The sequence below is a fragment of the Drosophila simulans genome, chromosome X (assembly GCF_016746395.2).
Source record: "Drosophila simulans strain w501 chromosome X, Prin_Dsim_3.1, whole genome shotgun sequence".
NCBI lineage: Eukaryota > Metazoa > Arthropoda > Insecta > Diptera > Drosophilidae > Drosophila > Drosophila simulans.
The window spans coordinates 20,390,287-20,406,521 of NC_052525.2; the positions used below are offsets into that span (position 1 = coordinate 20,390,287).

General features: G+C 41.1%; 2 protein-coding genes across 2 annotated transcripts; both read left to right on the plus strand.

Annotated features, from left to right (window-relative positions):
- The first annotated feature begins 6,403 nt into the window (after positions 1–6,403).
- LOC27206405 lies at positions 6,404–7,096 on the plus strand. Its single transcript, XM_039296840.2, is given in 2 exon segments — positions 6,404–6,739; positions 6,742–7,096. Coding segments are annotated over 2 exon segments (267 nt in total). The 5' UTR covers positions 6,404–6,573; the 3' UTR covers positions 6,843–7,096.
- Positions 7,097–12,709: 5,613 nt separating this feature from the next.
- LOC6726555 lies at positions 12,710–13,257 on the plus strand. The gene has a single exon (XM_002107473.4). The coding sequence runs from the start codon at positions 12,802–12,804 to the stop codon at positions 13,090–13,092; it is 291 nt and encodes a 96-aa protein (XP_002107509.1). The 5' UTR covers positions 12,710–12,801; the 3' UTR covers positions 13,093–13,257.
- The last annotated feature ends 2,978 nt before the right edge of the window (positions 13,258–16,235 follow it).

A 16,235-nucleotide genomic window follows, 5' to 3' on the forward strand; every position in this document is an offset into this window, starting at 1 on the left:
AGATATACATAGTACGACTACGGCTACGAGTGCGAGAATGCGAATGCAGAGCTGTAACTGCAGTTGAAGATGAAGCCGAACGTACAACAACATCAAAGACAATGCACACATGCACCATAAGAGGGGAGGGGGTCAACTCGATGCAAGCCCATCCAGCAGCACCAGACTTTGGTAACTGGGTTTGGCTAAAATAAAGAAGATGGGCCCGGCAGGATGGCAGTGTAAGACCTCAACTCCGGGCCACCCGATGGCTGGTAAAATTCCTAGCTGAAATTTCAGTTTCCCTAATTCCGGGTGTATTATCAAGCGAAGACAATCTGTAAGCTCCATTTGACTCTTGGCTATCAGGATTTCTTTGTCATTTAGAACCGGTTTATTGACAAAATTTCTGTAATCTTAGAGGACAATTTCTCATCCTTTACCATTAGTTCAACTGTTACTAGACTGTTTATTCATTAATAACCATTAAACACGTGATAGGATTATGAGCATATAGATTTAAATAACACTCATAACTGGAACAATTGTTACAGAAGGAGCTTATCTAGATCCTTAGGAACAGACATCGGGTCATCGAATTTTTTCTTCACAGTTTTCAAAGTTTTCGGGCTTGTAAAAAAGACAATAAATCCAATACAAATTGCGATGTACCTAAAGCAGCAGTAACAGGAGAATATGATCAATGAGGGCCCCACGTTGGGCGCCAAAAATAAGTAATTGGGTTAAGATTTGATCACACATTTTATAAAACGTGAAAACTTTAGTTAAGTTTAGTTTTTGAATGGTTCAATGGCGTATCGACTTGCATCGCTACTTTGTTTTTAAGGATATTTCAAAGTTGGTCTTAAACTCAGGACTCTGGATTAGCGCCTCCTCTGTGGGTTATTTGTACTTTTTGTTGGCCACGTTTCACTCGGATGTTCTAGCCGTTATTGTTGTTGTTGCGTTTTCATTTTGTTGGTTTTATGCGTGCTGAAGCGAGAAGGGGAACGCTGAGGGAGAGAGATAGCCAGAGGAGTGAGTGAAAGAGTTTCGGGAAACAAATGGCAAGAAAACACCGCATGGCGATGATTGTGATGACGACGATGTTTTCATTGTTTTGTTACGCTCGCTTTTCATACAAAACTAGCCCCAGTCCTCTGCGTTGTTCCTCTTTTGGAGCCCTCGCGCCGCAGCTGCCAGCTACAATATTTTACTGACTGTTTGCTGGCTTTTCTTTGCAATTTTGATGCTATTGCTGAACACAAAAACGAGAAAACAAAGAGTGAGGCCCGACTTGAAAGTAAACGAAGTTTCTAACACTCTTAGAAGATTGTGTGTTGTAAACTTTTAAAGCAACAGCTTAATCGATATATTTCATATATATGATGTATATTTTTTCTTGACTATAAAAAAAATAATAGTTTTTTTATAAATGATCTTCATATTTTTGTTCTTTAAAACACCAATCCTATTTGTCGTCGAGGTGCCTACAATTTTCTTTTATAAATGTCATGACCATTTTAATGTTAGGTTTTCCCCCGGTATTATATTTAACTTAAAGGATATTCACGAATTTATGGATACCCTATTCAGAGCATTCAAAACAACCGAATGAAGCACAGAAGAGGTGGAGATTCGGAGAAGGATGGACTAAGGGGATGGAAAGGGGCGGCAAACAATGAGGGTGAGAGCTCTGCGAGGCTTTTCAAACCGAAGCAGGAACAGCAGGAAGCTATGGGGATATACTATATGGACCGAGGAGGTATACGAGGACGGTGGGGAATGGAGCTGGCAATAACGATGACTGGGATTGATGCAGCGGCAGTGGCAACAACAATTTTTCAAGCACTTCCGAATGTTGCAATAGAAATCTGCATTTTTAATTTGTGTGTGTGTATACGTATGCGCATGGCGGCATGTGTGTGAGTGTGATTGTGGTGAGTGTGTGTTACTGTTGATTTCTTCTCCTTCTTCTCTTTGTTGTTGTTTGCTAGCTGTTGTTGCGTTTTCTTAGGCTTCGAATTTTAAGCCTAGTCTTTGGGGTACAGTGAAAGAAATTACTTAGTCCCATATCTTAAAATAATATTAAGCATTCCCAAATGCTTAAATAATACGTTTGATTTTAAATCTATAATTGAATTTTGGAAAAAATCCTACATGTTAAAATATTTTTTTTACCATACAGGAATGGAGGGATGCTGCCTTAAACAACAAATGAAGTTTAGTTGCTCACTTCAATATCTATAATAATTCTCCCTCAATTTAAGTGTCAGCATTTTTTATTATAACATTCTTTATTTTTGTGTGTATGATGTCTGGTCCAGTGCTATCTAGCGGGCATTTGAATAGATCCTACCCATGTACTCTGGGCTGAACATTGAAATTTTTGGAATGAACGTGATTAAGCAAACATGAAACCAAACCTTCAAATTATTCTAAATTATACTTCTCTCATTTAAAAATGAAATAAAATCAAAAAAGAATATATTTAAAAAAATAGCCTAAATAACTTAACAAAAGAAGAAGGCAAAATAAACTTACGTTCATTATTTGAAATAAGACGAGTTATTGGCCCAATAATATAATCGCCGGTCAGAGGTTATCATTATAGTGGCGCCATCTATTGAGGTTTTTGATTTGCATCATTAAGTAGGTGTTTTCGAGTTTGTATTAATTTTCGATTTTTTTAAAATTGGGATTTGGCAACAATATTGGTGCAAATTTCCATGGTGCCACGGGGTCATGCATGTGTGAGTGTGTGTTGGTACTTGTGTTTGTTTGCGTGTGTGTATGAACGTCCCAGTTCTTGTAGCGTTTGATGTGCCTGCTGTTGTTGTAACTTTTGTTGCTGGTATGCTGCGCCATGTTGTTTGTAACTTCCTCATGCTCCGCACATGACCCCCTGCCCTGACCCCCTGCCACACCCACCCCACCTTAAGTCCATTTTGGGTGAAATTGTTGGTAAAATATGTCAGAGAGTTGCAATTTTTGTTAATGATCTGCTTTGGTGGAGGTGGATATAAAAGTATAATCAAAAATCGTCTTAGCTACTATAGAACTTGAAACTCAGATTGAGGAAACTAAAGACATAAAATGTATATAAATTATAAGATAGAAATATAATGTTAAACTTATCCTGCTTTATTTGATTTGCTGTCTTACGAAACTTTTACAAATGGTCCAACCTCAAACCCTTGGGAAATTCCTTTGCCTTGATTTACCAGGTCTATGAGTAGATTTCACTTGATGCAGCTTCACCGGATTCTGAATCCTTTGAGAGCCATCCCTAACCTATCGTTGTAGATAAGCCAACTGTGTGGATTTTTTACTTCAGCTCCTATTTTGTCCTTTTTTTATTTCGTATATTTTTATTGTGGGGGGAGTGTATCGCTGTGCGTTTTGGTGGTTAGCATTTGATTGTGATATGCACACAAAAGCGGATTATTTTTGACTCTTTAGCAGCATCATTTATGACAAGCAACAATAAAAGCGGACCCGGAAAATGGGTGGAAAGTGGAAAATTGAGAATGGAGAATGTTGGAGTGCAGCAAATGCAATTTCGGTTAGTGGCCACAATTTTGTTTAGAATTTTTGGCCCAACCATTTTGTATTGTCTCGCATTCTGCTCCACGCTCCCATGCATTGTAGTTACATTATGCTTACATATTTGTGCAATTCCTCCCGAATACACAACATAAAAAAAAGCATTTAACAAAAAGCCCCAATTGCGGAATTGAAACCGCAAAAAGCTGCTTAAGTTATTTGTTATTGTTATCAATAATATATACAACTAACTATCCATCGATATAGCTCGTTTGGCTCTGCCCACGTTCATTACAGCACATTTGGGTTGAATAAATTTAATTGTTTTTCCATCATAAATTATCGTGGCTCGCATATCCGTTGATAAAAATGGAATTGCATTCTAATTGCAAAACGAAATCAAATTTCGTGCCATAATTAATTGGCAAATGTGCGTAAATTGTTTGGGGGCTTAGGGAATTCTCGCCATTGATCGGGTTGTTTTCAATATGACTTTCAAACACCGAAGCACAAATGAAAATTTAGCTTATTAAAATATGAAAAATATTACACTTCAATGGGTTGCCTGTGTCAATTACATAGCGTTTAAATATGCTGAAATACATCAGCTGGCAAAATGAATGTTTTTTACAAAGCTAGCTATAAAGCACTAATTTCTTCCGACCCCACTTGATAACACTGATTGTAATTAACTTATGTTTGGTTTACATTTAATCAACTTATCATATTTGTTGCCCGAAAAACGAAGAGTTAATCGGCTGCTTATATTGTAGATGAACAGGGGCTGTACTCGCTATAAATCCTCCAGAGCTTAAGTTAAAGCAGAGGACCAAACCCAAGGTGTGAACTAGCCGGATATGGTAGCTGAATATATAAAGTCGGAAATGGCAGGACGGTGGTCCGAGTTAAGGGGAAAATGGGAGACAGAAAGTAGACACAGATCCAACAGGCGACGTCGGCACTTTTGGTCCACTTGCCCGGCAATTGGACCATTTCGTTGAGCGCTTCACAGCGCTCAAGTTGCCTTGGGTTTGGGTTTCGGATTGGGCTTGGGCTTGGGAATGGGAATGAGATTGGGAGGAGATCCCAGCTGTGCTGCCAGCCGACTGCCAAAGACATTTAGCCCACTTTTTACGCAGCAGCGGGCACCACAGGAACCGGAGTACCGAATGGAACCTTCACCCAACCCCAGAAGGAGCCCCGAGTGACCCCTTCTCACCCCACCCGTACACCCAAAACAAAATATGGCAGGAACACGAGCCGAAAAATGAACTTTATCTATATTAAAAGCTTATGGAGCCTGTGGGGCTGTAATGGACGACATTTTTGAATGATTTCGCTAACAAGTAAAAGGTGAATACTCAAAAAAGTAATTGGAATAGCAGTTAGTTAATGCCTTCATAGACCTACACAGACCCAAAAGCACGCTTTTAAAGCTTAAACAGGATACCGTAGCAAACTTTTTAACACCTCTGATTCCTGAAGTATCTGCGATTCATTTCTCCGAGTGTATGAGTATAAAGTTCCCCGTAGCTCGGCCGTTCAAGTAGTCATTCAAATTGGGATTCGGTTGCGGCCTTTTGGGGTCACCTCGCTCAGTTCTACTGCATTCCAATTCCATTCCACTCCACGTCGCCGATTGCCTTTTGCCACTGCTCCGTTTAAGATGCAGATAATGCTAATTAATTGTATTGATTAGCTCATTATATCATTAGCTGCCAGCGGACGGGCGAACTTGCCCCGGGCGCATTCCAAATGTGCCATGCGACGACAATAAGTTTCCACCACAGCAACAACGGACGCAGATCCTTGGACGCAGATCCTTGAGCCACTTCAGTGCGAATCTGTGTGCGTTGTGTTGCCCGAGGCCGTACATTCCTATAAACAAACTTGTCCAAAATGCAGCTACCGCCACAGGGTCATGGCCATAATCGGGTGCAACACCGAAAACTTGAATGGCATGGGGAATGGAAATTCGAACGGTATGACGGTATGATGATAATTTCCGGGTCAGGATGTGTGCCCGTGTGTTTTGTACTTGGATTGTAACCAAGTAAAAGCTAGTGCAGTTCTTCGAGTGACATTCTGGAACTGTACTTACTCCAACTGGGATCAATCTCGTTTGTTATAGGTTAGATGTATATACCTTAGTTTATTAATTAATCGTATTGTCATTTCAATTGCTAGATCCTGACGCAGGACTCTAGTGAAAACTTCATGTTCATTTAGCTGACTTTCAGACTCTGTTGCGAGTGTCAGGTTTTCGTGGCCATAAAGCCATAAAGTTGTGGCCAACTTTTTGGAAACAAGCTGCATCGTCCTTCCGCGTCCTTCGTCCTCCTCCTGATCCTGTCGCCAATGTCGTCGGCAGCATCGTTAAGGCGTATCCATCATAATATCTATCAGGGAGAGGAGGGGAATGCTACCGTATACTGCCTCATCCGAATAATTCATTTATATTAATACATCCTGCAGAGCAACAGTCAAACTCACAGCGAATGAGACGGAGATAGGTATAGATATATGTATAGATATAGAAGAAGCTGAGGAAGAAGTATTTCAATTTGTATTGCCAAGTGTCTGGCTCTTTCTGTCTCTTTCAGCCTGCTTTCCCCTCTCCCTCTATCGCTCTCTCTCTCTCTCTCTCTTTCCCGCACTGTCTGCAGTTGCAGAGCTCGACTTTGCCTTGTCGACAGCTTAAAGTTTGAATTGCTGCACACTGAGTCGCTAATCCACTGAGAGAAACTTGCTGCTAAAACTAATTTTTATCGCGATTAACACTAAACTTGTCATTTCATCCTCGGAATTTTAGCTTTTGCACTTGTGGCATTGATTATTTCGTCATTTAACTTAGAGAAATAATCGAAATAGAGACTTTTCAAGTAAGCACGTATTTTATTTTATTTCCCATTTATCCCATTTATTTGAGTTAAAGAATATATTGGAGATTTATATCAAAGAACTTTTGAAAGTATAGCAGTGTCTTTCCGCCTGGACAACCTGGCCGAAGGTTGGAACTGTGATGCAGCTGGGGGGTGTGGGTTAAAAATGGGGACGTCGATGGAGGAGGATTACAGGATGCAGGACGCCACCTTTTGCAGCTGCTTCCATGTGTTCATGGCGCAAATAATCGCCGTCATCAACAACAACAAAAACAAGATGGCAGGACAGGATCAGGACGACAGGATTGGGTCCTGGTTCCTGAGGAGGACAGAGGGACAGGAGCTGCGCAGAGAAGGGGGCTCAAAGATGAGTTGAGAGACGTTGACGCTGACGCCATTAGCACCGAGTTTTGCAGCATCAACGACAAACTTTAAATTGTTGCGTCATTACAATTCGAGTTGGGACTTCTGCGGGGGGATCATCTGAAGTGTTGAGCAACAGGAAGCCAGGATATATATTCTGGGCCTAGCCAAGGCATAAATGCTCCTTGCCAAAAGGCGAGAAAAGAAGAAGTCTTGTCCCCGTTTGCACCAGTGATTGATGTTGCACTTTAAATTTCAGTTGTGTCAGTCGGATGCGCACACACATGCTCCCTAATGACCAGGTGCCACAAATGGTTGCATTCCTTTAAAAAAAACACGTGCTTATTTTCCAGTAAAATCTTGCATTCCCCTAAGACATTAACTTCCATTTTCTTTTATCTAGTCGAGAATGTCATTTTCGCTATACGCAAGACGGGGGCTATTCTTATGCTTGCTAAAGTTCAGATGTCTTGCACTCCTGCAAAATGGCGATTGTCCAGTGAAAACAGATAAATGCATACCAGATATTCAATTATATTAAGTAATTTAAAGTCTATTGTATACTGCGAAGTTTTATTTTATTTTTTTCCCAAAATCCATGCCACATCAACATTTTTTCGTTCTTTTGATTTATTATATAACACTAAGCTAGGTACATTCCTGTGTACCAATTATTCAGCAAAAACTGATAATAATCAGAGCTATTTAATATCGTTTCACATTTTCAATTGAGCCTTGAAATGCACACGATAAGGATGGTCAAACTAACTTATAAGAAATAAAACCATAAGCTTCATTCAAGTCCTTTAACAGAAATCTATAATAGAATAAACCATTTTCTTGGTAGTAATAAAAAGGGCATTTCATTTTTATAGTTGCAAGTGCGCACATACATACATACTTGGCCTCCTTGGCCCCTTCCTTTGTAATCATTTAAATAAACAAATTATAAATTACCCCAATAATGGGCTCGCGAGCAGGACAAGGAAACCAGCCAGGATACGGAGACAGGAGTCATGAGTCAGGAGTCACGTCCAGGCACACATATATTTCATATGCATACACTCATATATGCTGATATATACACAGATATATGTATGATCCTATATGCGCCATATATTATATATTGCGGCGATTGCATCGCAACGACAATTTTGGCTCATTATAAATTTGCCTTAATTTTAATGCAAAATGTCTCTGCCGCAGTCCGGCCATCTTTCTGTCTCTTTCTCGGCCTATGTATACTGCCGTCTCTTTCAGCAATATGTGTGTCTGGCACACTGCCTTACATTTAATGCAGCCCAACTCCAGCTGGCATCGGACTGCGATTCCTGAGTCGGAGCTGGGAACTGGAAGCTGAGAACTCCAACTGAACTCCTCGCCACGAATTGCATTCAACTGCAGATTGCAGGCCGAGTCATCCATCTGGCCTCTCTTTCGCCCCCGGATCTTGCCTCTCCCTCGTTCGCTGTAGGTAATCATGTTGCTGACAGCATTGTTCCCGCACAGTTCGCTCTTCCTGATACCCTGGAAAAGCTTGAGGCATAAGACAATGCGAACGCGTAGCTCTTTTGATAAAATTTTTTGAATGCATCCTTTTTCTGAAGACAACTTTTCCTAAAAGCGATCAATAAATTCGAGTTATTATGATAACTATATGTACATGATATGTGCATAAAATGTATTATGGAATCAGGATGCAAAGTCACTGCTTATGGTTATCTTTCTGCTTATTGAAGCACTTTACTGGGTATCTTCAATGTCGGATATCCAAATTATTTGCCCCACGTTGTATGTTAAATTGTTGCACGACAATGAGCAAGCTGCCGCCAAAAAAAGGAACAAAGATGGGGAGAAGAAAAGAAAAGCCAGCAAAATGCACATGCCACGTAGTTATGCATATGCCGTTGTCCCAAGACCCCCGATCCCTGAAGCCCCAAAAACCCCTCGAGCCCCCGAGCCCTCCGCCACTGTACGTGTGTTCCAGGCAATTCACAAATTGAACGTACGAAATCACATTAGCCCCAACGTCAGCCCCAGTCCTCGGAATCAGCTCCAGATCCTGGCTGTCCTTTCAGCATCTTCGCTTGTTGCAGCGGCTCCTTGGGGAGAATGCCCATACCCAAATATTCGCAGGCCGAGGACCCGGATCCTTAAACGGAACAGTACACTTTAAACATACAAACCATTAGTGCTCACATAAGGCTATTGACATCAACATATAGAGTATATAGAGTATATGAATATCGGTTCCCTAAAAGTTCGAAACCGATACTAGATTTATTTAGGCTTAATCACTTATCATCGCTATTGTGTGTTTTGAATTATTACGACCCCAAATGAGTTACGACCGCAACTTAAGCTTTTGAGTAAGTACATAAGTTTATATCCTACTAGTAATAATTACGGCTTAATGCTTAAGAATCTTTGGACTGTGAAGCAATTGATTATCAATACCCTTTCACTTACAGTCATGTGAACGTTTCAAGGCGCGGCAATGATCCATAATTTATTCAAACCAGTTTTTTGACGTGTACCGGCATTATTTTGGCCGAACACGTACGGAGCCGCTGGCATTGGCCAATTGGCCTGGTCTGGTCTGGTCGGGTCTGCGTCCTTCTTGGTCCTGCAGCCCTATATGAATTCCACATGCCCCTCTGCTGTGACGACGTGCTGCAGCAAAAGTTTTCCTTGTCTATTGATTTGAATTTGAATTTTTCGCCTAATTGCAAAAAGTGAGCACAAAGTGAAACAAGCGATGGGAGCGCGGGAGGGCGGGACAATGAAATGGAGTTGATGGGGAGGTTGAGACTCCTCCAGAGTAAATATACCCCTCACACATTTCGGGCAGAGGTAAAGTCTTACTAGATTTTTGATTTTCGATCCAACAAAAATCGTTAGAGGTTTATTTTTATTATCCTCCCATAGATGTCCATCAAAGTCTCCTTATGGTCCTTTCCACTCTCACCTCTTTGCCACTGGCTATGTTTGTAAGCCATAATTCCCCATAAATTCCTATGTTAATTGAACAAAAAACAAATGCCAAATTCCGAGCTGAGCAGCAGGAAAACCTAAAAAAATGGGCACACTTTGGGGATTTAAACAAAATTTTTTAAAGAGAAAGGTAACTCAAAATGTTAAACAGCAGATATACTGACAATAGGTGCGCAACAATTCTGAATTTAAATGTCATCGCTATATTTTGATTTAAATCATTTCAATGTGCACTTAAATGCAAAATGTATTTATTTGACCCTTGCCTTTTCCTTCTGGAACTGCTTGTTATTGCGCATCAGCAATTGTTATTTCGTTTCTTTTGTTGTAATATTGAAAAACATATTTGTTTAGCTTGAGGCCAGTGCAAAAACAAAATGTTTCATCCCATCTAAGAGTGTGCCCACGATGGTGGTCAAAACATTGATAAAAATGTATGTAAGTATAGAGATGGGAGTAAAATCATATATCAATCCATTTTTATTTTATCAAATGCAGCATATCAACTTAAAGGGTAAGATACTGAAGTGTTTTTTTTTTCTTATTGCACAATTATTTATTTTATCAAGCATATGCGTATATGTATCACTATTTTGTTGACCTCGACTGTGTGTGTTTTGTACATTTTCAATGCAAATATTTGCATCTGTGTCCGTGTCCATTTGTGTGTTTGCATGGATCAGAGCGGAATAGAGCACAAACTATATACACATAATATCGCATATCGGACCAAATTGTTTTTATAAAATTCCTGTTTTCTGCAAGTGTGCCGAGCAAACATTAAGCGCTAGATAGATGTACGCATAAATATCATAATAATAAAAATGGGAATGGATATGGAAATAATAAGGATGGGCGCATATTTACCGTGGGCTCGCATAGTTTTCGAATTGATTTCGCAAGTGGCGTCCAAACAACTCCCGAAAGTGGGCGTTACAGATTGAAAAGAAAGAGAGGGACGAAGGCGAACGAAAGAGATGAAGGTGAACGGAGGAAAAGAGAGAGAGAGAGAGAGAGAGAGAGAGGGAGCAACAAGCGGAGTGTCCGCCCACGCAACAAGGTAATCAAATGCAATTGAAAAACCAGCGCAAAAAGTTTATCCTTTGGCTTGCCTTGAACACAAGCGTTCCCGGTTCTTCTTCCGGTGCACCCCTATTTTTACCCGGTCCACCCCTATGCCGCCCTTTTTTACCCGTTCCCGCTTCACAACCGTTCCCTTCGATTTTTCACCCGGTTGCCATTGCAACGAATTTAATCAAAAGTTACAATTCCAATTGTCCGCAAGCGGGTCACTCGTGTTGCGTATTAAAAAAGTTCCACTGCGGTGAGACAGAGATGGCTACTTCTGTTAAAGCGAGACGGGCATAGAAACACTTTAAAAAAATGTACTTAAGACAAATATAAGCAATGTATGCCTTTCAAATATAAGTGTGAATATAACAATATGGAGTAAGAAAAATTTCGGTATATAAATTTGAATATTAGCGGCACTTAACTTTTTTAAAACAATCGAAATATTATATTGTTTGCTAGTCTTCTTTGCTAAAGTCTTAAATCTCAGAAAACTATCTTACTATTTCACTCTTTTTTTCGAAAGTGTAGAGGGCAAGAGAGATGGGGCAATAGATAGAGTCGGCGTTTCATATCCGTGTTCTATGTAGGCCAAAAACAAAAAGGGCGAAAAGGAGCGCAGGAAGTGGAGCGAAGTGAGCCAAAAAGTTTGCCCGCTTAAATTGCAGCGATTGCAATGAACCGGACGGACAATCAATGCCGATTTTTGCCACATCTATCTCTCCCTGTCACTCCCGGCAGCCCTCTCTGTCGCACCAGGGAAAGCGAAACGATATCGAAGTATCGATAAAATCGAATCATTTGCGGGCATGCAAGTGCGTTCCCAGAGCCCAAAGAAAATAAATTCATTTCAATTCTAGGTTTTTGTTTCATTGAATCTAAAGCACTTTTTAAACAGGGCTAAGTTCAAAGAAGCTTAGTTTGGGTTTAGCTAATTATTAAAATACATGTTATATCCAATTTTGAATTACACATTTGAAATATCTTGAATTTGTAAGCTAACAAAATTTAATAGCTAACAATCTCTTATATTATACATTCAAACTTAATGTCCCGCACATCTATAAATAGACAGATTATCTAAATAAATTTTCTGTTTACAATTTTCAAATATTTGACTATATCTGGCTTGGGCCAAATACCCACTGTTGGTTTTCCCAAATCGAAGCAATTTTCTTGTCAACACTGCTTGTTTTGGCCTTTTCCCTTGCTTTTGGTCACTCCCTTAACCCACCGACTGCTGTCCATCAGCGTCATCGGCATGACCAGTGGTCAGCCTTAACCGTCTGTGTTCCTTCGTCCTGCGTTCTGCGTCCTGGCATATGTGCCAGATCCAAAGTCGGGAGGACTTTCCCTCTGCCGATAATGATGGGCCAGCCGAACAATCAATTAACGCACTGCCAGCCATCAAGGTTGCTGACCCGGGGGCGGGGCAGCTTGGTCAGTGGGCGTGGCATTTGGCAGTTGACAGGGGATGGGTGATAAGGGGGCGGAAATAGGGGAGGTCGAGGGAAAGCTGGAGGCGGTTCCTTCATGGTCAGCCGCATGCAAAAGCGATTTGGTGATGCAGTCTCCCTTTATCCAGTTGGCATTTCTTCTTTAGATCCCCTTCCCTAGAAAATATGTAAAAGACTTTAAAGTGATTGGAGCAAAACTACTTCTTGGAGAGGGTTTGGCTAAATCGGTGTTAAAACAATAAAGTTATAGCTCTTAAAGTTAAATTACTCGTCATTCACTTCAAAACTTGCTTAACATATAGAAAGGCATTCGCGATGGCGAGGATAGAGCCAAATAATTGTTGACTTATGCTTATTATATGGAGTCGGCTATCAGTTACGATCTAGAGTCCCAATCATAGCATTTTTCATTCCCATTGGCATTAGTTGTCAGTCAGTTTGTTTTTTAGCTCCGATTGGTCATAACTTTTTGATAAAAATTCAAGTAAAACTTAATTCGTTCGACCACAATGGATGTCAAGCAACAGTTGCAGGCGCAGGATGTGGATACGGATCTCGGCGATGTAACCATGAGCAGCGAGGCGCTGCACAACCAAGACTTGAACATAAATTCCAGTTTGACCACAGTGTGCAGCACTTTTCCGTTGAACTTGAGGATCGAAAGCTACCATCACTGGCAGCCGATGGACATCGACATTGGGCGCGAGGACATCTTGGAACGCAAATTGGAAATGGAGAGTGAGGGAGTGGTCCAGCCCGCCGTGTCCATTCCACTCGCCCTAAATGCCACACATCCTTAATGCCAAATTAAATAAGTATCACATTTCACTGTTCAATGATGCACAAAAAGTTATGGCTCCCCTGCGTATGAGTAACGCGCAGAAGAATACGCATACGACCCATTGTACCACCACGCCTTTACCTTACAATGCATTGATGTGCCTTAATAAAAGCAAGATAGTTAATTGTGCCTTGAAGTTAAACACTCGAATTGAAGAGATTGAAGTCCGTTCGACTCTCGAAACCAGAAATCAAAATGCCCTCTAAATTCATCATCTAACACCTCTCGCATAATTGAAGGTAAATTAAGTTTGCTCTCCTCCACATCGATTGACGCACATCGTTTGCTTTTCGGCATCGACGGCGTGGGGGGCTCAAAAACGAAATTGCTATTTACAAACAATTTTACATATTTACGCGGCAACTGTTGACATTGTGCTATAAATTCACCCGGCCCAGGTCCGCCTACCGTCCTGCCCCGCCCCCTTAGACAAAGGCCAGTGCAAACAGAACTACACTGAGAAATATTCAAATACTGGACGCATAAAAACTACACTCGCTTCCCAACATTCCAAATATTATGGATGAATCACTGAATCAATGTGTGTCCTTAACCCCACTGGTTTATTTAGAATTTGCGTGTTTTTGGTTTTGACCCACTTATAGTATATCCCGAAAAGAGTGCACACCATTTCCTTTCAGCACAATTGGCATTCTCCGAAGAATCCAGATGCTGCGCTCAGAAGTTCACATTTCGCCGGGCAGTGTGGCCCCAACTTGCGATGCAAAACTGCCCCGAACTGACTGATGGCTGACTAGATGGATGGCTTCGCTCCGTTCCTCCGCTTCTTGGCCTGAAGTAGTAGCTGTTGCTGGACGCTTATTGTTAGATGGATGGATGGATGATGTGTAGCTGTTGCTCCAGCCACGCCCCCAGCTCCCAGCCCAGCCCGGCGGCCCTCTCGAAAGTGCAGTGTTGTTGCAATCTATATGGTATGGTATCTGGTGGAAAGTCCATGGCCAGGGACAGAGGGCCAGATAGAGTTGATGATTTGTGGCGCAAAATGCGAAACTGACAGCGCGCTTCCGCTTAAAGGAAATTGAAATCCTTCTTTGCACAAAATTGTTGACGTATTTACACACACTCCCACACATACGCACACAGTGTGTGTGTGCCATCTTGGTTTCCATTTTTTTTCACCGTGATTCGCTTCACTCACTTGCAGAGGACATGTGAACTTTGGCCCAAGGGAAGTGCCACCTGAAATTTGGGGGCTGTGCCTTTAGAACTGAACTGACGACTACCACTGTATTTTATAGTGTTAAAAAAGGCAATTATTAACCAGCATCAGTTCGATTGTTCCTCATCTCAATGAATATGCACAAGTGCAATTTCCACTATTATTTTGTTAAATTTCTGGTACCCATCAACAAAGTCGTGCGACTTTTCGTTTATTTTTCGGCACTGGGTAGTGACGTAGGGTCAAGGAAGTCGGGCAGTTAATGGGCAGGTGCACTTCCGGCGGACATATGCTGATTATTTGCCCGATGTTGCCACCGATGGATGCTACGTGCCGCATGGCCGCCCCTCCTCATTAGGCGCACAGCTGCAGCAACAATCGTAGCAACAACTGCAGCTGCTGCTGCTGCAACTCCATCTGCAACATGCAAAGCGCAGCCCAGTGACACTGAGCAAATAATAGTTAAAACCCTTTATTGCTGTGGATTTTATTTACAATTTATCCCGTTTAGCATTAAAGTTCTAAATTTACATATATATATTGAGATTACCTTGTTTCATATTAATATTGTTTTGGAATTATGTTAACAATATCAAGTTTTCTGCCAGTGTCCCAGCGGAGTTCAAGTGCATCAATATCATCATTGCTGCCTGTGTGTGGGTGTAAGTGAGTGGCAAGCCGACTGGCCACCGCAAATGTGCGTTTAACTCTGGCCAGCCGGAGATAGAAACTGAAGGATGCGGATGCAGCGCACAGTGGGATGAAATGCTGCTTTTTGGCCATAGATATTAATTTGAATTTCCCATTTTGGTTTTTTTGAAATTCGACTACGCATAACGCAATACTGCTTGATAAAGTAATGTTTTAAAATTAAATGTATATTCTACTACATTGCAATAATGTAATAATGGAAAAATCCCCTCTTGGTATAAATTCTACAAAACAACAATTCCTTTGCAACAAGTGCAAGCCGCTATCTTTGAAGGGCTGGCTTAATCTGATTGTTGCGTAATAATATGTAAAATAATTGTTTTCGCTCAGAAGGAAAACTTTAAACTTGAAGGAATCTTATATTATTCAAAATATCTTAATATTTAATGAGGTTTTTACCAATGTGCAGTGTTAATACCCCAAATATGTGCAATATAAATACACTATGCCACAATGAATAAATAAATATAGTGTTGGTTAAAACCATTTTAGATTATTTTGTTCAATATTAATCAAAATGCTTGAACATAATCAAACAGGGGAAATTTGGTTAAGTATAGAAACATAGGCGGTAATTGTACAGTCAATAGTGCAATAGATTTTTTTATACTTATTTATTAAGAATTTACCTCGTTGCTTTGGTATCGTTCAGATATAATTATAAATAGTTTTTGACAACAGTATTTTCTGAATGTTTTCTTTATCTATTTAATTGCCACATAGCCGAACTGCATAAACAGAATACCGTCCAAATAAGGGGAATGAAAAAGTTTGCATTTTCACTGACATCATGACCCCTGTTCAAAGGGCCGGTGGGTGGTTAGGTGCGTGGGAGGTGCTGGCAGGTGGGCGAGTGTCATACAGGGTCACCTAATTGGTTGCCTGCCACAAGGATCGAGGGAACGAGAGAGATAGTGTGGCAATCAACGAATGACCAGCGGCTTAACCCGTGTGCATACGAGTGTGTCGGCATCATCGGTTCGTCTCACGTCTGCGGTGTTTGTTTGCTTTCCCCCTTTAAAAGTCCCCCAGCCCCCCTTTGGCACGCCCCTGGCATGCATCTGTATTTTGACAGTTGCCAAAACTCCTGGGAGGGTAAAAGGCGACCGTCATTCGACTGTAACTAAACATTTTTGTTCTGCCTTGTCTCGGCCTGCTAAGCGCCTTTCAAACGAGATCCCCAACTCCCCCAATATGTGTCCCATACTCGC